Here is a 23,922-nt window from a genome sequence, read left to right as displayed (position 1 = left end):
ACAGTAGATAATATATAGATTCTTAAATCGAATCCAGTACAGAACATACATAGACAGATATGAGAATACCTGAAGGTAAATCAAGGAATAAAATAAGAGAGGTGATTAGGGCTACCCAGATTAGTATGAGAAAGATTTATAAGTGGTGAAGAAGAAAGGTGGATGCGGAGCTTGCTCGAATAATGGAAGAGAGGTGATTAGGTTTTTTTTATGAGAAGTTAGGAAGTTTGGTGAGAAAAATGATATCTAAACACAGAAATGCAACAAATTCATATGCTAAAAGCTGATTTAGACATGCACACATGCATATCTTTCATATAATTGCATATGACAAATTGTACTATAACTTGCCAATGTTTGAGCTTTCAATACTTAAATCCCATAGTGGCACCATATTGTCTGATTTCTTAGCATTCCCTCTTCTTACCTCATTTAAATAGCCTCCCCCTAAACAAAATAAAGAAATACATGATATCATCAGTTTCTAGTGCCTACTGAATTTATTTGGGTGCAAGAAGGTGTGCTTTGTCACAAACTCTGTAGCAATACCAATCACGAACAAAAAGATATCGAAATGTTACGGATCATTCATCATACGACATAAAGATATGCTCTCTACCTGAAGAAAGTTCTACAAACTCTATAACATACCAATCATATGTCTCAGGGTTTAGAAGCCATGCATCTGCTAGAGTTCTTCTACCCAATTGAGCTATCATTAACATCAGTGCTCAAGAACAACACCTTTGCACCTTAGCCGCAAGTATACTATCTTGCACCTGCAGTATAAACATCGTAACATTAATATAGACATCACTGCTCCCTGCTGTACTGGAAAAAATCATAAGCAAACAAAAGAAGAAAAAAATTCTACAAACTCTACAACAATACCAATCATAAAATAAAAAAGATACAGAAATGTAACCTGCATATAACAATTCCAGTCATAAATTTAACCTTGAACAATTAATCAGAATTCCACTCAACGTGAAAAATGAATTAAATTAGAAACTATAAACCTAGAGAACAAATTAAACCCAGAAAGTCAACATCATAAGATTAAAACAAAACATTGAAAAAAAACAAAAAGAGTTACTTCAATTTTTAGGTGACTTGATATTATCAATCCAAACAGAACCCTAAATGACCCTCCATGAAAGAAAACTAATTACAATCCTTTTGCATGAGAAACCCTTAAAATCAAATGAGAAACCCTTAAAATCTTTTTGCATGATACTGCAATTTAGATCAATCATTTTCAGGTTTAGGGACCTAATTCGGATTTAAAAAAAGAAAATTGAATTAAAGATTATGAAAAATAAGAAAACAGAGAGCAGTGAAAAACCCTAGTTGATCAAAATAATCAAAGTTATCACAGATGCAAACAGAGGCAAATATAATACCTGAAGGTAAATCAACGAAGAAAAGAAGAATAAGAAAACAGAGAGACCTATTACCTGCAACAGATAAAAAATCCTAGTTGATCAAAATAATCAAAGCTATCACAGATGCAAACAGAGACCAATATAAACCTGAAGGTAAAACAACGAAGAAAAGAAGAAAGGTGAATATATTAGGATGATACAGATGTGTAGATGGTGGAGAAGAAGGTGAAGGCGGAGCTAGATCGAATAATGGAAGAGAGGGTTTTGTTTAGGTTTAGTCTGAGTTTTTTTTTCCGGGATTAATAAAACATTCTTTTATATTTCGCGCAAAAAATCCTTTGTTTCCTCTCCTTTGAGGAAAAGTGAAACGAAGTAATTCTGTGAATGGGTGACGGTCACTGTTCAACGTGGAGCCTAATCAGCTTAGGATGTTAAAGGAGTTAGATTGGTCAATGAAAGATTGTGTTCTCGTTGACAAATCATTCTTTATCTAACCGATTAAGGCATAATACTCTTTGGGGTTTTTCCAGATATCCTCACAGGTTATATTAAACCATGTGTATGCCTCTCAATATCTCATCACATCTGTATGCCTCTCAATATCTCATCACCTCATCTGTTAACGTTAATTTTTTATGATTTTATGATTTCATATATTCATACCTTATTAAGTTTTAACAGAAACATTAGTATGAAAGACTTATTCGCATAACTGGGTCATATCCTTTGTCTTCAAGAAGGTTCATTCATGTATGATTATGTATTGTTTTGATGCAGTTATCTCCATCATCATACATATATATATTTAGCTAATAGCAAATTCTGAATTCTCCTGCCATTTTCGTAGTGTATTTTACATCATATATTTTATTTATCTCTGAAAATGATGATCTTTTTTCATCTCATTTCCAAATAGTAGTTTTCATAATTGGAAATTTTCTTAGAGAGCCATCTTCTTTTCAAAGTTGTTGGTTTGTCTATCATGTCTTGTCTTGGTTAGTAATCAACAAACCAAGTACTCCTCTAAACCTTCTTCAAAGCCTAATATCCAATCAAGTCCATTTGCAACTATAAGACCCCATATATCTCAACAGTTCTGTTAAGATCATTTTGCTGCTTGTTGCTGTATTTCACTATTGTTCGTGATCGAAGATTAAGTGACCTTGGTGCTGAAGTCCATGTTACAAGATTTTACTTGGAGTTAAAGTGACAAGATTATACATTTTTACTCAAGATTTTCAAGTTAGACACTTCAAAAATTTCTGTGTCCAACTTGAGGGGGTGTTGGAATATCTCGTCCTATACAAGAGTCAAAGTTGTCGTGAAGACGGTGAACGTGCGACTTGTGTTCACGTGGAGTTAAGATAAAGTCAGAGGAAGCCCGAGTCATTATAGTCTAGCTGGTTAATCAGTTTGTATAGCTAGAATACCTAGTCAAGATATGTTTGTTACTATCTTCTAGGGTTTATGGTTTACTAATCATCTTATGATTCCTAAAAATAGGAATACTAATATAAATGTAAAGTATCTCAGAAGTTCTGATGATCAATCTATTTCACCCTACGGGGTTTCCGTCAGTGGATGTAGGCGTTAGTGCCGAACCACTTTAATTATTGTCTTCTTTGATTTCCTTTCCGTCTAATCAATGATCCGACTCAATGATACCCATAATTTATTATCTACCATGTTTAAATTAATTTTACCAAAAATATATTGGGTGTTATATTCAAACGGAAATGTTATGCACCTCCCTATTCTCCACCTCCCTCCAATCTAAGCCCCACATTTCCATCGAGATCCGCATTCAGGTTCAAGTGGGGTTCACCATTCCCCTAATGTGGGATTTAGATCGTAGGGAGCTGAATAGCATTGCCCATATCCAAAAGATGTAAAAGAATTCGTTGATATCCGTGAGTATATAATCCATGATATCTACTTTTAATTGGCATTTTAGTCTACCATATTCAAATTAATTTTATTAAAATAGTTGGGTGAATTATCCAAAGGATATTGAAAGAATATTTTTGATATCTTTGGTTATTAAAACATCATCTACATTTAATTGTCTTCTAAACATATAAAAATGGTTTACAAAATCATAACAGATCTTTTGAATTAAATCACCTGATACACTATAAAATACCATGGAAAGAATAGTACTAGCATTACAATTATTTATCAAAACTTGTTATTATCACAATGTCAAAATCATTTTCAAGCTTAGTCTCTGCTGCTGCTATCTTCTTCTTCATTTTTCTTACTTTATCACTATTTTGTGCAGATTCGGTCCAAGGAGAAACAACTGTAACTATCCAAAATGATATAGGTCCGAACATAGCACTCACATTCCGTTGCTGGTCAAGTGAAAATAATTTAGGTCCGCATAGATTATTTTTATCACAAAGTTTCCTATGGAGATTCAATGTTAATTATTCCAAGACAACTAAATTTGTATGTGATTCAAGTTGGTATGATCCTCAAAATGGTCAGTCACATGCACAACACTTTACAGCTTACTACGTAAGGAGAGACTGGGTCGATCACTGTAAATATCAATGTTTGTGGAGCATTCGTCGAGATGGTGGCTACTATGGAGATGGTTTAGAGCATCCGTTTCAAAAGATGTTTTCTTATTAATATTTTAATTTCTATTATGTATTTTTGCGTTCTGTTAATATATTTGGTTCTTGTGTGAATTAAATATTTACCGAATAATTAATTAAAAATATCTTATCTTATTAAAAATGATGTTTACAGTATCAAAAGTCAGGATTGATCTCGGAGGCCGATCGTGCGTTCCATATCATCCGTATCTTGTTTATTTTATATTCATTAATAAGGAAATCTCAATCACTTGTATGATTAATGAGGTACACCTCCTCAATCCACATGAGGATTTGGTTTTTTATTCCTCCTCTCAAGTTAAAGAAAGAGCATGGTTAGCTAACTTATGAGCTCACATTACTGAGATGAAATTGGATGCCTTTATGCGTTTTGATAGGTTTTTGAGACACCAAGTGAATTTCCCTACAAAATTTAAGATAAACCAGGGGAGCAAGCCATAATATTGACTAGAGAATGCCGCGGTGATGATATCAAAGTCATAGTTCACATGCCTGCAGGTCGTTCCTCTACTGTCTAGAAAACTGTTGATTCACAGCCCAGCATTCCCTTAGTCGTAACTCGTACGAATTGTTTTGGGACTACTTTGTAGTATGGTGTCATTGCTTATCCAGATGAATTTTCAATAGACAGTGATTCTGTATCAAGTACGCAAATGCTCCAGATGAAGAAAATATCTATTACCAAGGACCTGACTATGTGTAAGTACTGGCTAGAATTATTATTACCAGCTCTGATATTACATGCATAATTCGATTTCTATCAGTTATTGCGTTCCCTATATCTTCTAGCATTACAGGTATCATTTCCGAGACTGTCGAAATTTCTGATGCCTTATGGACTTGTAAACTTAGGATTACTTTCAAGGAGAGATGACAGACTGGAGAAAGAGTTTGGATGTGTTTTAGTGGCTTGGCATGAACGTGACTTTTCTACTCCCTCGGTTAGATGAACTAACAAGCTTTCAGAAAGAACAGTACTTCAAAGAGGTGCAGGAAATCTGCATTACAATGGAGAAAAGCAGGAAGAGTGATAAATACTCTTAAAAAGAAGCATCTCATGTGCAAAAAAAGGTTTGAGAGAGCTCCGAAAGTGATGGCGTGCAGTTTCCAAGCCAGAATGAATGCTCCTTGGTAATTTTATCTTGGAGTTGGGAAAACTAAGATGTATCGTCGTCAGAGTGATGGGAAACCAGAACTCTTGTTGGTATCTTTCATGTTCGTTTTTGTTGTTACTATTTTTTTGCTTAGCTAGGAACTTCACAAATGCATGAGGTAGTGAATTTTTTAAATCTATGTCATTTGCTTGAATTTATATATGAATCCACATGGTAAATCTTTGTTTCCAACCAGAATGCATAAATTTTTTGTTTTAGACAGAGCAATGTAAGGAAATGTATGAATACAGAACTTTCGCAGCTGCATATAACACCAGCGACAATTCTGCAATTTTCCCAAGACTCTTCATAATCGGGCACATCTTCCATATGTTATTTTTACTAGCTTTGATGTTATTTTTACTAGCTATGGAACTTCACAAATATTACTAGCTTTGATGTTATTTTTATTCATACATTTGTATTCTATTTTTTTTTTGATCGTGAAAGGAGAATTTTAATAAGGAGAGGAGAAAAAATGATAGTACAACTAGTTTGTGTTAAACAGAATCAAAAAGAGATACAATCCTAATACAGGAAGTAGAAAGATAAAACAAATAGAAATTGATGTCAGTGGAACATGCTTTCCCAAGAAAATATGCACTCATCAAGCCTGAAGTTGAAATTCCTTTTGAAGGCAGAGCTCCAAGCCAAGATCAATGCTTTGACCTCCACACTGATTTGAAAATTCGAAAGATAGTTTTCTTCAAAGATTCGGTTGTTTCGCTCATTCCAGATAACCCATATAATAGCCGCCGGAACCATGTCCCAAATTTCCTTTGCCAGACCATTAATGTCTTTAAATGACCAAGATTGAGCGAGGTGGATAATTGATGGTGGTGGATTCCAAGGGATATGGTTGGGGAGGATTAGAGACCATACTGTTCGAGTGAATTGGCTGGACAGTAAAAGGTGTTGGGTAGATTCACGCTCAGATTTGCACAAGGGACAACGGCTCGCGAGACTGTAAGATCTATGCTGGAGGGAATCTTGAGTGGAAATTTTACATAGTGCTGCAGTCCAATAAAAGAAACATACCTTTGGGGGGACATGGTTGTTCCAGATGGACTTGTACGGGAAAGGAGGGGATGAAGGATCCCGAGGGAACTCCGAGAGCGATAAGTAAGTGGATTTGACACTAAAAGTGCCAGAAGATGATGGAGTCCATGACCTTGAATCAGGCAAGTTAGACAGAGATGGGGGAGAATCCCCGATTAGCAACAACATGGACATGAGTTGGGTTACTTCAACATCTCTAAGGATTCTTTTGAAATGAAAGGACCAACAATTATTGTCTTCAGAAATGTGATCTCGAACTGAGCCATGCTTAACTCCAGCAATCTTGAAAAGTGAAGGGAACATGACTTTTAGGCACGAACTGCCTTTCCACTTGTCGAGCCAAAACAATATTGTTGTGCCGTTTCCGAGTGAGAGATGCGAGAGCGAAATAACCAACTGAGCTTCAATTGAAATATGCTTCCAGACCGAGCAGCCATAAGCACAGGATGGGATTTGAGGAGCCCAAATGGACTGTGGACCATCGAGCCCAAATGGACTGAGCAGCCATGCTTATTTAAGAATACATTTGTATTCTTTATTGTTGTGAGGTTTCGCACAAGGTGCTTATGAAAATTTAGATGTTCTTTTTAAGAACAACAAACATATCTTGAATAGTTTGCCTGCTGAGGCTTAATTACTTCCTGCAAAACTGGTTCGTCCGTATCTGTTTCAGCCTATCTATGAAGATGCCATGAATCCTTCCATCAGTACGGACTGATTCTTTATATCCCCCAGTGAATAATGATGTTTAAGCAAACTTCTGTCAGGCATCAACATAGCTGTATGTCTAGTCCACCTGTCACGGGATTCTATATTGGGTGTACATGATATGGAATTTTTTTATAGTCACTTGGTGGGTTACAAATGTTTGTGTCGAAATAATGTATCTTAAGAAACATAACTATAAATCTTACAAATAACAGTACAGTATTACAATGCATAAAGTAAGCAGATGGGAGAGGCACAACAATAATACTTACATACAAATCCTTCCATTACCAGACATCATTTAAGAATTTAATTCGATTTCGAGCGAAGGAACTGGAGTTCAATAGTGTTGTGTGATAATGGTTTAAACACCGGGTTTCTTGAAGCTGTTGCTGGAAAATCCGCGGCGAAAATGGTCTCTCTTGGTAGAGGAGAGAACACACTTGTTCATGGCCATCCAGTCACCAGCATGAACTGGCTTTATTTTAGATTTCCTGACAATTAACACACACATGGAAGATTAATTCAATTTTCTCCAACTCCTCAAGAATAGTGAAGCAAGCTGATCCATGGCGTAACGCTCAAATTCATCTCTACTTATTATAAATTTTGCTCATGTGTTATTACTTTTCTTCGCGATGTTTATAGCCATCTAACATTCCAAATGAATGATAGCCCCTTTACATGATCCATGCATGGTCGTTCAAACAATTTTCCCAACACACAATTGGGAAACTGAAGTTTCGACTGGAGGCCCACTTATTTATAATTTTTCATATTTTACAGGACTTTGGCTAAAAATGACTTGTGTTAATTTAATGTTATATACTGTTAGATATTTGGTGAAGTCACTAGTCCACCATTTGACTGACGAGATAAGCTTGACAAAAATTCTAAACGAACCGTGGTTTTGAACCATTTGTCATATAAAGAACTTTTGTATATCAATTTTGAGCATGACCACTTTCACGCATTTAATTTGTTTTGATCCTCCCGCCCAAATTTCACAACAATACTACTTATATATAAATCCTTCCATTACCAGACATCATTTAGGAATTTGATTCGATATCGAGCGAAGGAACTGGGGTTCAATAGTGTTGTGCAATGATGGTTTAAACACAGTGAAGCTGTTGCTGGAAAATCCGTGGCGAAAATGGTCTCTCTTGGCAGAGGAGAGAATACACTTGTGGTTTTGAACCATTTGTCATAAAAAGAACTTCTGTATATCAATTTTGAGCAAAACCCGGAGTCACACTCACTAGATGACCACTTTCACGCATTTAATTTGTTTTGAGCCTCCGAGAAATTTATTTGGGCCGGAGGACGGCCGAACTTAAAAAAGGAGATCCAGATTTGTTTGTCGAGCAATCTCAAAATTGTTTTGTACCAAACCCCTACCCTGAAAGAAAATAAAAAAAAATGGCGAGAATCATCAAGAAAGCTGCTGCATCTTCAATAATAACCCCAGAACTACTGTCGTATACGAGGAAGACTCCTCGTAGAAATTACATCTACATCACCCCCCACCTGAAGAAGAACACTAGTAGTTTAATTTATAGACAAGAAGTTTTATTTCGGAGTACTCCAAGTCTTCTTCAGTTGTTCTCTAATTCTCTCTCTAATAAGAAGAGATCATCTACTTCCAAGTCATATGTGCTAAGGAGGAAGCTGAACATCTTCTTGACAAGGTATGTTTGTCGCCTAATTTTTATCTACAGTTCTACTGAACCTACCTTCTTAATACTTATATATATTTGAAAATTACATCATTGCTGATGTTAAGGGTCCATCATTACTGAGATGAAATTTGATGGCTTTATGTGTTTTTATAGGTAGTGGAGATACCAAGTGAGTTTCCCTTCGAAATTGTAGATAACCCAGTGGAGCAAACCGTAACATTGACTAGAAAGTACCGAGGTGTCATCAAAGTCATAGTTCACATGCCTGCAGATCGTTCCTCTACTGTCAAGGAAAGCGGGGATGACCAGAATCATGAACAAAACAAGGATAGTGTTAGCAATCCACAGTCCAGCATTCGCTTAGTTATAACTTGTACGAATTATTGGGGGACTACTTTGGAGTATGGTGTCATTGCTTATCCAGATGAATTTTCAGTAGACAGTTTCTGTATAAAGTATGCAAATGCTCCAGAAGAAGATCTAGAAAATATCTATTACAAAGGACCTGACTATGCGTAAGTGGTTACTAGATTTGACATTATATATGTTTGTTATGTTGGCTGTATCTTGTCACGTTATTGGTTTCTTATCTTGCATGATTGCATCTTTTATTTTTCTTCAAGGAAATTGGATAAGAACTTGCACAAAGAATTTCACAGACGTTTGAAGATAATAGGGATCATACCTAGCACCACCAAATTCTTACATGAGTACATGGCTAACAGAGACGTGTACTCAACAGATTCATCCAGTTCTTCTCCTCCTACTACCACTGATCAATCTACTCCTGAATTCATCGAAGGAGATGTTTTGATTAATGATGAAGGGATTAAGGTCCCCTTTGTAACCGGTAATATCGTTTGATGTTTTGATTGGATGTTTAATGTTTCCATTTATTCGTTAAACCAGTATATTTATTGATTCTTACTGAGTTTTTATTATGGTTACACAGAAAGATATAGACAAAGTGGACATCCACTTGTCAGGTATTACTATCAACTCATTGTAATCATGTTTTTTATTTATCATCAGCGTAAAAGCATCTCCAATGCCAGGGTAAAAAAACAAAATCAAAATCTTTATAGAGGTCTATTTTCTGTTTTCATTTTTTCTTCTTCAGGTCATTAATATGTTGTATATAAAAATTGAAAATATAATTTTGCCAATGTGCATCTTCAATGTTAAGGATGTTTTTACAAGATCACATGTTCTTGTTTTTTGTGAGAAAATCTTGTCACCCTATGTTTTCAAGATTTTAAATGATGCTCTAATGAGTTTTTTGGTTGCAGTGCTGATGATATCCGCAGCAGTGGAAAGAAACACAAAGACTTTATTTGGATTCCATATCCATATACTCGGTATTACTTATAGCCTAGTTTTTGTTCTTGTTGTTGTAGTCGTTACTGTGAGTACAATTATTTCTCCAATTATGCATGGTGAAACGTGCGCAGGAAATGGGTGTTGTTAACCTGTGCTGCCCATATTTTGTGAATGCCTAAGAGTTAGTCTGAAGCTGCATCCATAAGAGTCAGCCTAATAATGTTGCGTTATGAGTCAACTAAAATATTTTGTTTTTGTGCCAACAGTAGTGAGAAGCTATTGTGGATTGAAGTTCCTAGCAAGGGTTTCTATGCCGAAACTGAAAGGTGCTATTGTTATCACTTTCACTTTCATTTTTAAATTTTTATTTTATATTCTTCTGTACCAGTTGGCTAGAGTGGAACCCTAATGATACTTGAGGTTAGAAGTTTGAGTCTTTAAGAAAAAAACATACGGAACAAAAAACTACCATCATATATTACAAATGTTAGTCTCGTGATTAGTTTATTGATAAGAATATAAATTAACTAGTTTGCTCCCTTACTGATGGCAGTGATCTCGAGCTTGATTATGATGACTGCAATGATGGTGATGGTGATGGTGATGATGATTCTAGCTTATTCTTTGATGATGGCGAGGAGAATCCTTATAGTCCTAGACGTTTACCTGACAAAGCATTTGGGGACCCCCTGTCATCTCCCAAGAGATGGATAAGATATTGTGTCCTGATGTCAAATATGCATACAGTATAGAAAAATTCTGGAAAGATTCAGTTGTTGCCCTCAAACCATACAATGATGAGATGGATAAGATAAAGTATCCTCCTGATGGACGTCGTCCTGTTGTTGAATTTGCGAGTGATTTGGATCGTGAACATTATCAAGTATGGCATATGTAAATTTGAGAACAATTCCCTTACATTGTAAGCATTCTGGTCAAGAAACAAAGGTTGACCATGTGGATTCATATATAAAATTCATGCAAATTACACAGATTTGATCCAAAAATAAATTCACTGCCGTATGCATTTGTAAAGTTGCATAGCCAACCCAAAAAAGAACAAAAACCCCATGATAAAATTACCAATAAGGAGCATTCATTTCCGGTTCGAAATTGGATGCCATCCCTTCCGGAGCTCTGACATTAAACTCGAGCCTTATCACTCGTTTTGTTTTTCTCCACTGTAATGATTTTTTGTACCTCTTTGAAATTACTGCTCTTTCTGAAAGGTTCGCTAGTTCATCTAATTGAGGCATTAGAAATGTCACGTTCATGCCAAGTTGCGCAAACGCTTCCAAACTCTTTCTCCACTCTGTCAACTCTCCCTGCCCAACCTCATTAATGTTTCCTCTATCACACCCTTACTTGCTAGTGGCGCTCTCACAGGCCGAGACCCAAGACTCTATATATAGACACAAGACAACAATGCAGTGCAGATTAAGTTCCTTATCCTACACCACTTTATTAGCTAATCCTGCACTGCACTTCCAGACCAACTTAGACATAAGAAAACAAACTTCATCATATTCATATTCATATCTATGACACAAAATCCACCAAATGGACTTAATTCCTTGACAGTTTCTCGTTCACCCACTTGATATCCATATCTATGACACAAAATCCCCAACAATGTCTCTAGAATTTGTCTTTGGTAGGAAATTTAGGTCCTGCGAAATCATTGAAAACAATAAATTGATTGTTCAAACAAGAGGAGGCGGGCATTTGACTGAGAGATATAAACAAGAATGAAACAACAACCACAGAAATCCCTTCTCCACCCCTTAAAACAAAGAGATTAAAGAACAAATCGAAGACCCCCACCCAAAATTGAGAGAGGACAACAATTGGTGTGATGAATCAGTAACTCAACCAAAATTTTGTTGACTCTGAATGTGGGTTTCTGATATACATCATCAATCAAAATTAATGATGGAAACTGATTTTCATGTTACTAATTCAATTTTTTGACATTTCTGTAATCTGCTACATTTTGTTGCACTATTAAAATTTTATTGCACTATTAAATTTCTACATGCACAGCTAAAGAAGTTAGCTTTGTAGCTGCATCAGTTCTGTAATCTGCTAAATTTCTAAAACAGAAATTTTACACCTTCTGGTCAAGAAACAAAGGTTTACCATGTGGAGTCCATTTCAAGTAATTTACCAAACATCAAAAAAGTCTTGCAATACAGGGAAATAAAATAGAGAAGAAAGAAAAGATCAAACAAACATGTAAGCTCCGGATTGAATCATTCTGGATACATTTGTTGATATTGATGCCTTATCAGTGCCTTTTCGGATAGTTTCTGAAGTTGGTTTAACCTAGGAAATACAAAATCCACGCTCATGCCAAGCTTCTCAAAGGCTTCCAATTTATTTTTCCAGACGGCCACCTCACCATTCAAAGTGTCGCGAAGTTTGCAAGACCTGATGCCGTGAACAATTTCCACAGTTGCGATAATCATACCAGCAACTAAATTAGAATTGCAGCCGGGAAGAAGATTTGCATGAAGGAACGAGTTATGGGTGCAGCATAGCTTGTAATATTTCTCCAATACATCCTCTGGCAATTTAGAATCTCCAACCAAATCCTTAACGATTTTCGTGAAACTCTCAAAATCTCCAACCACTGAATCTACCGCATCACCATTGTCATCATCAGGTTGCTTCTGACTTCTATTTTCATCGTGAATAACAGATGAAGGAGCACGCCTGCGGCGTTTCTCTGCAGGTTTTTCCTCCGGCTTCAAATTCTTGCCAGCAGCGCCTAGTATAATAAACATGGCAAAACAATGCGCATAAGAAAACTAAATTACTGAAAATTTTATTTTCAACAGCTAGAATTTTCCATTCGACTTAAAATTCTTACCTACACGTTGGCGCTTTGCAACAGTTTTAGTCTCCCGCTTCAATTCCTTACACGCATCGCCTAATTTAAACATCGCACAACAAGGCATAAGTAACTAAACTCTAATGCACAACAATTTAATGCACTACACAAACTGAAAAAATCCAATGCAATAAAGTCTGACAAAAAAAATTACCTGGAGTTCTTCTCTGCGCCCGCGCTTTCAGTTGCAGAAGGGTTAGACCATCATCAATATCTTGTCCCCCATCAGTGTCCGCAACACCATTTCCCTTAACAATGACAACCTTAAATGTCATAAGGTCAACCAGTTGGAACAGCACTGCATCTCCAATTCTTAATTTGTGATCCACAGAAAACCCTTTCCATCCACCGGAAAGTCCGGTTTTTTCAGGAATGTAATTTAGTTTATAGTTTTTTCCTTTCTCATCCACCAATGTCATTTTAATTCTAACTTTCGGCATAAAAGCTTCGCAAAACTTAGTCGGAACCCCCTGTTAACAAACAAAAACATAAAACAATCAACACAACATGAGAAAACAATTAGATTTAGAGATGATAACATGACATATTAGATTAGACTTACTAGCCAAAAACCTTTAACAACGTGTGATTCAAGCATGACTTTTATCAGACTTGGTATGCTAGGATCTAGAGTCGATTGAATCTCTTCTGCTCGCGCTTTCGCTGATAATGTAGCTTCACCCATCTCGATCAGACGTCTCTCTCTGGTTTAATCTTATGGATCTTGAAGCTAATAGTATAATTAGGGTTTTTTTTTGAAATATATAAGATTGGAATGTAAAAAACTAACCGTTTAAGAGTTGAATTATGCAGCAAAAAATTTGCCTTATTTTGTTTGCACGAAGTCACGACATCCTGGAATTTCTGGCCATTCACCATTGATCGTGGGATCTTCCCACTATCTTCGTGTGGAAAATATCTATATATTTTTATTTCTTTTTTTTTGATTTTGACACAGTTGGACTCGATTCTTTTTATCCCTTGGGTGTTAAAAAGAAATGAGTCTGCAGGTAAAATTTTGATAATATATAATAAGCTCAGTTTTTATACAAGGACGATGTAAAAAAACTAGAAAAGATCAATGTAAAACACAGATTGTTTAGAAAGGAGACAATTTGTGACTATACATTGATTAACCACCCCTGCACAAACTAAATTCCAGATATACAACTTGTTGGATTCTTCGGACTAGGTAGTAAGTGCAATTGCCTGAACTTGGTGGAGTAAGAAAGAGAGAATGGGGTTATGAATGGTCAGTCCTTGACATCAGTGACACCTTCTGTAGATATCTGAAACCGTGCTTCTGCTTCAGCTAAACATGGAGAGCTGATTACTTTACAGATACGCTCCTCTGCCCTTCCCTTACGCAATGCTAGTCTGACATATCATTTTTGTTAGCATACATATAGTTAACCGGAAAAATGCAGCTGAAGGATACAGAGATGCATCATGAAAAACAAACCTTGTCGTAGAAGCATGAGCCATGATGTTTCCACCAATTGGTTTAATTTGTGGCCCAGCAAACATAGCAGAACCGTCAACTTGCGCAACGACTTGGTTGGTAATAACTACAGCAACTCCGAACTACAACCACAACACAGCAGCAAACCCAAACGATAACAGTTACGAGAAAATCTTTCAAATACTAAACAGAGCAGTCCCCTGTAAAAGAAGGTTGCAGTAATAGGTTTTACCTCATCAGCCAACTTCTGCAGGCTCCTTAAAAACTTCGCAAGATGCATTTGCCTAGCTGACAATTCTCCCCTTCCAGAGAAATCTGTCCTATAAAGAGCTGTAGCACTATCCACAACCACAAGGGCAAACCTGTGCCCCAAAACAAATCCGTAAAGATATTACATAAGTCAGTCAGTTCAACTCATCCAGAATGGCTCAAATAAAACTATATGCACAGTCACACATTCAACAGGATAAAGTCAGTTAATGTGGTACACCTAAGACACTATCTTGTCTAACGAGCATAATAATATAGGACAATTAGTTCGGCTCAAGAAACTTGGTTTATCCTGCGTTTGTGGTGTTACCAACCATGCACCCAACAAAAAATCCATTAAGGTATTACATAAGCCTATCAGTTCAACTCATCCAGAATAGCCCAAATGAAATAATACACACATTCAACAGGATAAAGTACCAGTTGATGCAGGACACCTAAGACACTAAGCTTACTATCTTATCTAACGAGCGCAATAATATAGGATAATTAGTTTGGCTGAAGAAACTTGGTTTAACCTACAACATTTGTTGTGTTACCATCCATGCACCCAATAAAATCTATCAAGTTTTCTCTCACCCTACTTTGGCTAAAGTGCGAAGCCTGAGAGATTCCAATTGTTTTTCTAGGCCATTGTGTAAAAATTCATGAGCATATGTGATTCTAATCAAAAGAGTAACATACCTCGTCTCTACCATCATAGAAGCTGCTTCAAGAAGAAGTCTTGACTGATGATCAGTGTTATAGGCTCTAGCATAGGCCACATTCTCCAAAACATCAGCACCGTTCAGTCCAAACCTACAAGCATCAGCAATTCAGGATAACTGAACAACGGTATACGTTAAAGCTAAGATGTCCAGAAAATAAGCTTCATAAAATACCTCTCCGCAATCTGTAAGAGTCTCTGCGGCCTGAAAGTGCCTTCGGCGTCAATGTACATTGCTTTTCCTTCACCACCCCCTTGATCCAGCGGAAGCTGAAATGGATTCATGTATCGCAAATACAAATGACTTTGATTAATAAACTGTGAAAAGATAAAATCTCTATAAATTACTCTAGTTCATTGATTTAATCAGCTCAGGGTTCTCTAGCCAGTAATAACGTTCTCGACGAACTACTTTATAGTAGCACAATGTAATGAAAACACGATAAAATCTTACTTGACAAGTGACACATAAAGTGTGGCACAGCTGAGTCTTTCCAGAGCGGAATTCACCATACAATTCAGTAATAGACCCAGTCTCGATCCCTCCTGTTAAATGCTTAACCATGTAAGTTGACAAGGAAAATATCAAAACACAACAAGCTACACTCATAATCTACTAGTGTTACCTTCTAAAACTTTATCAAGTTCTCTTGACCCTGATGTTATCTGAATGATCTCTTGCCTTTGAGCATGAAGTTGACTAGCACTAGTAAAACCCAACGGAACCAGCTTCGTCGCTGCTTCAATGATCTTATCAACTTTAGCATCACTAATTCCTTTGATTAGAAGTAATTCTTTCCGAGGAGAGTAAGCAACAGCTTCAACTGTGCATAGACCAGCATCTTTCAGCTTCTTCACATCAACTGAAGCTATCCCAGCCGCCTTTAATAATAACATAAACAAAACAAACCCCAAATTAGTCAAACCCTAAAGAAACCTCAATTTTTCAAGAAAATCCCCAAATCACTCAAAACCTAAAGAATCAGAAAGATGAATTCTTTTTTAAACATCCCCAAAATCGAAGAAAACCCTTTGTTAGGAATCAAATCAAAACCCTAATTTCAAAATCTAAAATGAAATTCTCACCAAAAGCCCTAAAATCCCGAATAACCCCAAATCCAAGCACAAAAATGACACCCCCAGTGTTGAAGAAAATCCTCAAATTCGAGTATCGTAATTGAGAAACAAACTAAAACCCAGTGTGTAAATGATAATTAAAGATGAGAAAAACAAAAAATTTAATGATAAAATTATACAAAATCAATCTAGGGTTTCGAGAGCGACTCGAAGGAAAATTACCTGAAGCTGTTCGACAGGGAAAGGGCCGTGATGAATCTCTTCTTCTCCGATGTTTTCTTCAACCATGTTCCTGTTCTGCTGCTGCTCCATCTCTCAAAAATCAAAAACTCAGAGGAATCGAAGAGCGGCTATCGACTTCTTCTTCTTCTTCTTCTTAGTATAGTAAATGGGGAGTCTCTGTGAGTGAGGAGCGCCAAAATGGGTTGGTTTTAAAAGAGAAGAAACTCACAAAGGCTTCTTCTGAAAGGTTCACCGAAACCCAAATTTTTCGATATCCCCGAAATGACCTTCATGAGATGCTTCAGCCCAACTTTTATACACCCAATTTTTCGATATGATGTGGCGTCGTCGACTTGGAATGTCATGATCCTCAGAGTCGGATTTTGTGCAAACTTTCTCAAGAGTGTTCATCAGACTTCCCAAATGCTTGATATCGTTTTTTGGTTTACTTTTTCTTTCGATAGGTACACGAAACCAGCCTATTATTTTAAAATGGGCGGAGTATAACAAGGGATGATATTCTTACTAGTAACGTACAATGTCAGGTTAAACCACTTTTTCGAGGAGTGTGCACAAAATTAGATTTGCGAAACGAGGGAAAACGAATTTTACAATGAACTAGATATTGAAAATTTGGTTAGTTGGAGTTTTCACAAATGGCAGAGACAAATACTGTTATTTTACTCTATCCCTCCAAAGAAACGGGAAGAGGGAAAGTATCACTTTTCTCGCAAATGGCAGAGATAAATATTGTTATTCTACTCTATCCCTTGTTATTCTACTCTATCCCTCCAAAGAAACGGGAAGAGTGAAAGTATCACTTTTCTCGCAAATGGCAGAGACAAATACTGTTATTCTACTCTATCCCTCCAAAGAAACGGGAAGAGTGAAAGTATCACTTTTCTCGCAAATGGCAGAGACAAATACTATTATTCTACTATATCCCTCCAAAGAAACGGGAAGAGGGAAAGTATCACTTTTCTCGCAAATGGCAGAGATAAATATTGTTATTCTACTCTATCCCTTGTTATTCTACTCTATCCCTCCAAAGAAACGGAAAGAGTGAAAGTATCACTTTTCTCGCAAATGGCAGAGACAAATACTGTTATTCTATTCTATCCCTCCAAAGAAACGGGAAGAGGGAAAGTATCACTTTTCTCGCAAATGGCAGAGATAAATATTGTTATTCTACTATATCCCTCCAAAGAAACGGGAAGAGTGAAAGTATCACTTTTCTCGCAAATGGCAGAGACAAATACTGTTATTCTACTCTATCCCTCCAAAGAAACGGGAAGAGGGAAAGTATCAATTTTCTCGCAAATGGCAGAGATAAATATTGTTATTCTACTCTATCCCTCCAAAGAAACGGGAAGAGTGAAAATATCACTTTTCTCGCAAATGGCAGAGACAAATACTATTATTCTACTCTATCCCTCCAAAGAAACAGGGAAGAGTGAAAATATCACTTTTCTGGGGATGGACATACTATCGTAGAAGAATTTTACTGAGTATCAATTTGGCAACTACCAGGCTTTTGATCTAGGAAACCTTTTGTTGTGCAACTTGTGTTGAATTGCATTAGGTGGTTACAATTTGAATGGGCCTTATATTTGTATCTTGTGCTGCTTTATTTAGTTCTTCAGATCAAAAGTATAGCTATTCAGAATGAGATGTTATTCGGTCTAATCTGACTAGGTTGCAGTAAATGATGAAACTTGAGAGATGTAAACTTTAAATTACATAATTTAACCCACTACCCAATGTTGAAATTTAAACGTTTTGATGTTCAGATACAAGCTCGCCGCAGCATAAACAAAATTCAAAACCTCTATTAACTGTTTTCTAAGTTCCATCTGTAAAACTAAAATGGATGGGTTTCACTTATTATGACCATGCATGATGGCTCACGGATATATGTTTTATGTTTATGGGGTGGGAGAGAGAACTCCTCAATCACGGAACTCAGCCATGAAAGCTTGGTGGAAGTCTGTCAACCGTGTGATGATAGCTGGGATCTTTTCCTCTTGAGGTAGAATTGTGCATCTGATATGCCATGTGCCAGGAACCTGAAACGTAGAGAAGGAAACAGAACAAAAAATCGTGTCAACTGACATGTTCTCATATGCCCATGAGAAAAACGAATAGTATGCATAAAATTGCTGTACAAAATGCAGAAGAGTGAAAATTCTCACCTGTCCAAAGCCAGATCCAGGCACTACAACAATACCAGTAGCTTCTAGCAGGCGCTTTGCGTAAAATGCATCTGGGGCAGTCTTTGCAGCTTCTGCAGCCTTGATTGCCTTTTGAGGGAGTTCAATACGTGGGAACAAATACATTGCTCCTTCAGCTTTGTTGCATGTAACACCTTCTAACTTATTGAACGCGTCTTCTAGTGCCTATGAGTTCAATGAAAAATATAAGTAAATACATTTTTGTATGACTGACTTATGATATTCAATCAATAACATATGATTCATCTGTTAACCAACCTTTGCACGCCTTGCAAGAGAAGATAAAATTCCATTTTTCTCGGCTGAATAAGATTCGAAGGATTCATCTCCAACCTGTAGAGAATTTGATCCGTTAATCACGTTCCTTGAAAACCCAAGCGGAAAATATTAAGACCATTCCGGTGTAGATGATGAATGATTTATGTTTCTAAGAACATTTCAAAATACGTGAACCAAAACACTAGGATGCTGGGATGCTAAGATAAATAAAGCAGCAAGGAAAGAGGGTCACACCTTTGGTGGGTTCATCACAAGACTTGCAAGAATTTGTCCAGAGATGTTTGAACAAAGATTTACTGATGCTACCTTGTAAATCTGTTCTCTCACTTCAGGACTGAAGCCAGTAACCTCCATATAACCACCTCTCTTTCCGCACTCGCCGTGATAACCTGGCATGTAAACAAGAGTTTTCAGTTCTGGAACTTCAATTATTTCATTTTCTTTTCCGATTTATAACATGAGAGACCACATACCTTTAGAAACTGACTGGAAAGACACTAATGAGATGTCCTTCTCGCCATATCCCATTGACCTGGCAACCTTCTTGAACGAGTGGAAACTCTTGTCCTCAACATAAACATTTTCTTGGTAGACCTGTAAAAATCTCAAGTTAGCAAGCCACTTACGAACTGCTATCTTTCTAATGCCCAGTTAGGGTTGAAATTTATAATGAATAAACAGTTTAATTTATTCGAAAGTTGAAACTATGAAGTAGAGCTGACTTCATATTCTTAGGGAACTTAGCCTAATCATTTCGTACAAGATTCTAATGAATTAATAAGTTCAAGTGATAGAATCCATTTAGCATAAGAAGGCACCTAAGTCCTACTAAATAGTTACCTCATCTGCGAGAAGAACCAAATTTTCCTTCTTACAGAATTCCACAATTGCCCGCTGGTTTTCCTCTGCAAGAACCTACAAGAATGCAACGATATCTTTAAGAAACTTGTGGCAAACGTCAGCAAAATGAGTAAAGGCAGAACAAGTTCTCAAAAAGTTTTCTGCATGGGTTAACACTTAAAAGAGCTAATTGCATGGAAAGCAATTGATTGCTGTTGTTATACCTGGCCAGTTGGATTTCCTGGATTTATGACTACCAAGGATCTAACAGTGATTCCTTTTGATTTGGCATCTTCCAACTGTTTCTTAAGTTCAGAAACTTCCAATCCCCAACCGGTAGCCTCATCAAGATAGTAAGGCACCTGCCAAAAAACAAATTACACCATCACTAATTTATCGTAAGACTATTACTAGAGAATCTAACATTATGTTTTCATGCTAAAACACGTCTCGACTCTCTGAGTACTTGAGTAGCATAACTGTGTCTGTGTTAATACTTCAACTTTTAAAGAAGATAATTCTATGACGTGTGTGTAGAAACATACAAGTGAACCACCGTGCAGAGCAATTGAGGCAGAGTACAAAGGGTACTGAGGGATGGGGCAAAGAACACCATCTTTCTCTGAGCTGATCAATAATTGCATCATCATATGAACCTGAGATACAAAAATAAGGAACAAATATAAGATTTTCTATTACTCCAATTTTTTAAATACATTCAGGAGAGGTAAGATCGTGTATTAACTGCAGGGCTTGCACCATCAGTGAGAAATATGTCATTTGGATCAGCAGGGAAACCATCCCGAGCAGCAATTCCAGCTGCCACAGCATCACGTAAGCACTTAACACCCTGATATTGGAGAAACAGGAAACAAGAACCGTGTTAAGCATTTGCTATATTTAACCTATTGTTTTCCATTCTTTTGCTCATGAAAGAGACACAATAAAGATTGTTATCCTTACCTGACTGTGACTGTAAGCACCGGTTGCTCTTCCTGGCATCTGGTCTAGAATTTGCCAAGCTCGCTCTATTGAATCAGCACTGAAAGAAAAAGAAAAGAAGTTGAGGACTTGAAGCTCATTGTGTTGCTAAAAAGGGCTTAAACAAAGAAACAGAACGAGAAACCATTTTAGGCCCTGAATTTCTTACAAAGAAACTATTGCAACTAGCTCAAGGTGGTATTTTGAGGCAAGACTTTTATTTACCTGAACAAGCCTTGTGTTTCACTTTTATCCAAAATGACTGGATGATCGCACAATGCAAGAACCTGTGACAGAATAAATAGACGTGTGAACAGCCCATAGATTGAGACATATACTTCCTATGCATGAAAAAGAACACAATAGCTGTGAGAATGAACAAACCTCTCGGAAGAATGTAATTGGCTGCTGACCAAGTGATTGAGGATTCCCAATATTACAGTAAAGGATCTGTGTAATAAGTGGACAACGGAATGCTATCAGTTACAAGAGAATGAAAGCCGATAAAATAAGTTAGCCTCATAAAACACTAGTAAGCTCTAAACAAATTTGTATCCAATGACAATGATTTTATAATCTTAAAATCACGCAACAAATCCCAGTAGATGATTACCTCATCAAAAGGATGAGATCCTGGGTTTTCTTTTATCTCCTCTTGCAACTTCTGCAATAGCAAAAAAAGAAAAGAAGCATAAGCGATTACATTCACTAACAAGTTGATGCATTCAGCTAGCCACTTAATCGAGCAGCTTAAGGTTATAAAAAGATCCAACCAACCATTAGAGTGTTGGGTCTGTGCAGTAAGTACGTGTAATTGTTCCAACTGTATGAATGATTACTAACCTGTGCTTGATTAACAATGGCTCCACGGACTGCATATTCACATTGAAGAACCTGAAGTAAGAGGAGAAAAAAGAACATATTTAAGACTAGTTCAGGTATAAAAATAGAACTGAAACAGTGAAGATCCATACATAGAGACACAAAAGTGTTACAGATTCATGAACATAAAACACACTACTAGTCTAGTCTATTGTTGTTTCTTAGCGAAAACAAAGACACAAGCAGATGCAGTTAGCTCCTTTCAACTTCAAGTACAATACAATCCAACATTACTATTAATAAAAAACCAACACATCCATTTGATTCAAGATCAGTATAACACAAATATGCAGCTTCAAATCCAGAACTTAGATTATATCAGTGAGTAATAACTGCTGCTACATTGAATTTGAATTTGAGAGAAAACAAAATCAGTCTATGTTCCTCTCTGACCAGCTAATTAGTCAATAGCTGGTACTAGTAATTGTAAAATCTGATGAAGAATTTCATCAATAACCAGTAGTAAATTCAGATGGATCAAAAAGTGAATAACATACAGGATATTATTAATAATTAAAGAAAAAAAAGACAAGATCAAAATCTAATAATAAACAAAAAATAGAATCCATCTAAACAACCAAAAAGGGGAAATCAAAAGTAAAGAAAAGAAGAAATTGAAAGGGGGAATCAGATTAGATTGTAGATGAATAAATACCTTAGGATTGATAGAATCAATGGTAACTGAATTGGGAAAAGACATGGCTGTTGAATAATAATATCCAGAAGACAAGAATGGATTTGTGAATCTACTACTGGTTTGAGTGATACAGGATGAAGAAGAAGATCTAGATGTATAAGTAGAAGACGATGAGATCAACTTTCTTGCGCGTTCCGCCACGAATCTCCGCATCGTCGTCTCTTTCCTCTTTTCTGAAATATGAGGTCAGAGATTTCTAAGAGAGACTGCTTTCCTGTTCTGTTTCGATCCAATTGAGAACCGACACGTTACGGTTTATTCCTTTTTTTTGCACAACACACAAACCGAGGAAATAAAATCAAACCAGAGGATGGATGGCACACAGAAATTTCCTTTCTGATTTTGATTTATTCACTTGTTTTGGTATTTTTTACAGTTCTGGGAAGGAAGGTTATTGTTACCCTAATTAGTTACTGAGTTGAATCGATATTTATTAATGGTGAGAGATTAAGATAAGATTGTACTTTCTGTATAAAGAAACAAACCGAAACTGGTCTGTGCTTGGCATCTATCTACTTGATTGTATTTAACACTACAGTGGACAATACAAGTAGCCAAAACCGTGTCTGTCGGATAAAACGGTGGGCACGATATTTGGGACTTCTTGTAACGGAATACATAGTTGGCTCATCTGGTTCTAGTCTTACCCAACTGAATCGAATCTATTAGATTCAGGTAATACTGTGTTAGTAAAAACCGATCTACTCCGCACGTGCTATGTACTTGACTGTTCATAAACTAGCCTAAACCGTGTCTGTCGGTCGGATAAAACAGTGGGCATGATGGAACTAGTTGTAATATGGCTTACACAGTGTGACCCATCAATCTACTTCTAGTTCTAGTCTTTCTGGTACTACTTGTGTGTTCTGTTTGGGCATATATTGGTACGATGGATTGATGTTGTTAAGTGTGACACAACTTTGCTGTGTAGAAACACTCTTAAAACTATTGTTGTTAATTTGCGTGAGATTTTTGAACTTGCGGCACTTTCATTACAATGAGTACATCATTGCACAAATAGGAACCCAGCTGGGATTCGTTTGCAACGCTGCTAATGAGGGACCCGAATTAGCAGGGGTACCGTTTGAGTGATCCGACGGTTAGGATCGGATATAACTCTTTTGTCTCATATGAAACGGTATCCCCTACAATTTCGGTCCCCACCATTAACAGTCTTGTTCGTTTGCAGTATCTCTCCAGTTAATGCCATTCCTTTGCCTGGCAATGATGTATTTGCTAGAATCGAAATTAACATAGAAAAACCTTTAATCACTAATGCTAGAGTGAAAGTGGGAAATAATCCTGAATCAACACTTTATTTTACATATCTGAACTTGCCATCTAGAGTGTGTGACTATTGCTGTCGACTGGGTCATAATGAAGACTCTTGTGCTATTAAGCACAACTTACCTCTAGAAAGTATTTATGATGAGGGTCCTTCTTCTTTCTA

General features: G+C 36.7%; 4 protein-coding genes across 4 annotated transcripts; all 4 read right to left on the bottom strand.

Annotated features, from left to right (window-relative positions):
• Positions 1-5,733: 5,733 nt before the first annotated feature.
• On the bottom strand, positions 5,734-6,525 carry LOC113327856. Its single transcript, XM_026574978.1, has one exon. It carries the CDS (start codon positions 6,523-6,525, stop codon positions 5,734-5,736), a length of 792 nt encoding a protein of 263 aa, XP_026430763.1.
• Positions 6,526-12,184: 5,659 nt separating this feature from the next.
• Positions 12,185-13,510, bottom strand: LOC113327855 (B3 domain-containing protein Os01g0234100-like). The gene is made up of 4 exons (XM_026574977.1): positions 13,388-13,510; positions 12,980-13,295; positions 12,805-12,864; positions 12,185-12,702 (listed from the first exon to the last, which is right to left on the bottom strand). The coding sequence occupies exons 1-4, from the start codon at positions 13,508-13,510 to the stop codon at positions 12,185-12,187; spliced, it is 1,017 nt and encodes a 338-aa protein (XP_026430762.1).
• A 322-nt stretch (positions 13,511-13,832) lies between these two features.
• Positions 13,833-16,753, bottom strand: LOC113328250 (DNA repair protein RAD51 homolog 1). Its single transcript, XM_026575360.1, has 8 exons — positions 16,563-16,753; positions 15,890-16,145; positions 15,718-15,809; positions 15,439-15,533; positions 15,242-15,355; positions 14,520-14,649; positions 14,288-14,409; positions 13,833-14,202 (listed from the first exon to the last, which is right to left on the bottom strand). The coding sequence occupies exons 1-8, from the start codon at positions 16,650-16,652 to the stop codon at positions 14,079-14,081; spliced, it is 1,023 nt and encodes a 340-aa protein (XP_026431145.1). The 5' UTR covers positions 16,653-16,753; the 3' UTR covers positions 13,833-14,078.
• Positions 16,754-18,258: 1,505 nt separating this feature from the next.
• Positions 18,259-22,729, bottom strand: LOC113328156 (alanine aminotransferase 2-like). The gene is made up of 15 exons (XM_026575242.1): positions 22,431-22,729; positions 21,737-21,787; positions 21,507-21,557; positions 21,278-21,343; positions 21,119-21,180; positions 20,876-20,954; positions 20,658-20,762; positions 20,458-20,568; positions 20,137-20,274; positions 19,913-19,987; positions 19,546-19,666; positions 19,307-19,461; positions 19,052-19,126; positions 18,755-18,958; positions 18,259-18,628 (listed from the first exon to the last, which is right to left on the bottom strand). Exons 1-15 carry the CDS (start codon positions 22,623-22,625, stop codon positions 18,512-18,514), a joined length of 1,605 nt encoding a protein of 534 aa, XP_026431027.1. The 5' UTR covers positions 22,626-22,729; the 3' UTR covers positions 18,259-18,511.
• Positions 22,730-23,922: the final 1,193 nt, after the last annotated feature.

This window comes from Papaver somniferum, unplaced genomic scaffold, assembly GCF_003573695.1.
Source record: "Papaver somniferum cultivar HN1 unplaced genomic scaffold, ASM357369v1 unplaced-scaffold_107, whole genome shotgun sequence".
NCBI lineage: Eukaryota > Viridiplantae > Streptophyta > Magnoliopsida > Ranunculales > Papaveraceae > Papaver > Papaver somniferum.
This window is presented reverse-complemented; position numbering and strand designations above follow the sequence as displayed.

Excerpts from the sequence above, each read along its gene's own strand:
- LOC113328250 (XM_026575360.1), bottom strand. The coding sequence starts at position 16,652 with ATGGAGCAGCAGCAGAACAGGAACATGGTTGAAGAAAACATCGGAGAA. Across the intron at positions 15,810-15,889 it reads ACTTGATAAAGTTTTAGAAG|GAGGGATCGAGACTGGGTCT; the intron begins GTAACACTAGTA and ends AGCATTTAACAG. Across the intron at positions 15,534-15,717 it reads CTTTATGTGTCACTTGTCAA|CTTCCGCTGGATCAAGGGGG; the intron begins GTAAGATTTTAT and ends AATCCATTTCAG.
- LOC113328156 (XM_026575242.1), bottom strand. The coding sequence starts at position 22,625 with ATGCGGAGATTCGTGGCGGAACGCGCAAGAAAGTTGATCTCATCGTCT. Across the intron at positions 20,275-20,457 it reads CTCTGCACGGTGGTTCACTT|GTGCCTTACTATCTTGATGA; the intron begins GTATGTTTCTAC and ends GTTTTTTGGCAG. Across the intron at positions 19,462-19,545 it reads TTTCCAGTCAGTTTCTAAAG|GTTATCACGGCGAGTGCGGA; the intron begins GTATGTGGTCTC and ends TTTACATGCCAG.
- LOC113327856 (XM_026574978.1), bottom strand. The coding sequence starts at position 6,525 with ATGTTCCCTTCACTTTTCAAGATTGCTGGAGTTAAGCATGGCTCAGTT.
- LOC113327855 (XM_026574977.1), bottom strand. The coding sequence starts at position 13,510 with ATGGGTGAAGCTACATTATCAGCGAAAGCGCGAGCAGAAGAGATTCAA. Across the intron at positions 13,296-13,387 it reads TTGTTAAAGGTTTTTGGCTA|GGGGTTCCGACTAAGTTTTG; the intron begins GTAAGTCTAATC and ends GTTTGTTAACAG. Across the intron at positions 12,865-12,979 it reads GGCGCAGAGAAGAACTCCAG|GCGATGCGTGTAAGGAATTG; the intron begins GTAATTTTTTTT and ends TGTTTAAATTAG.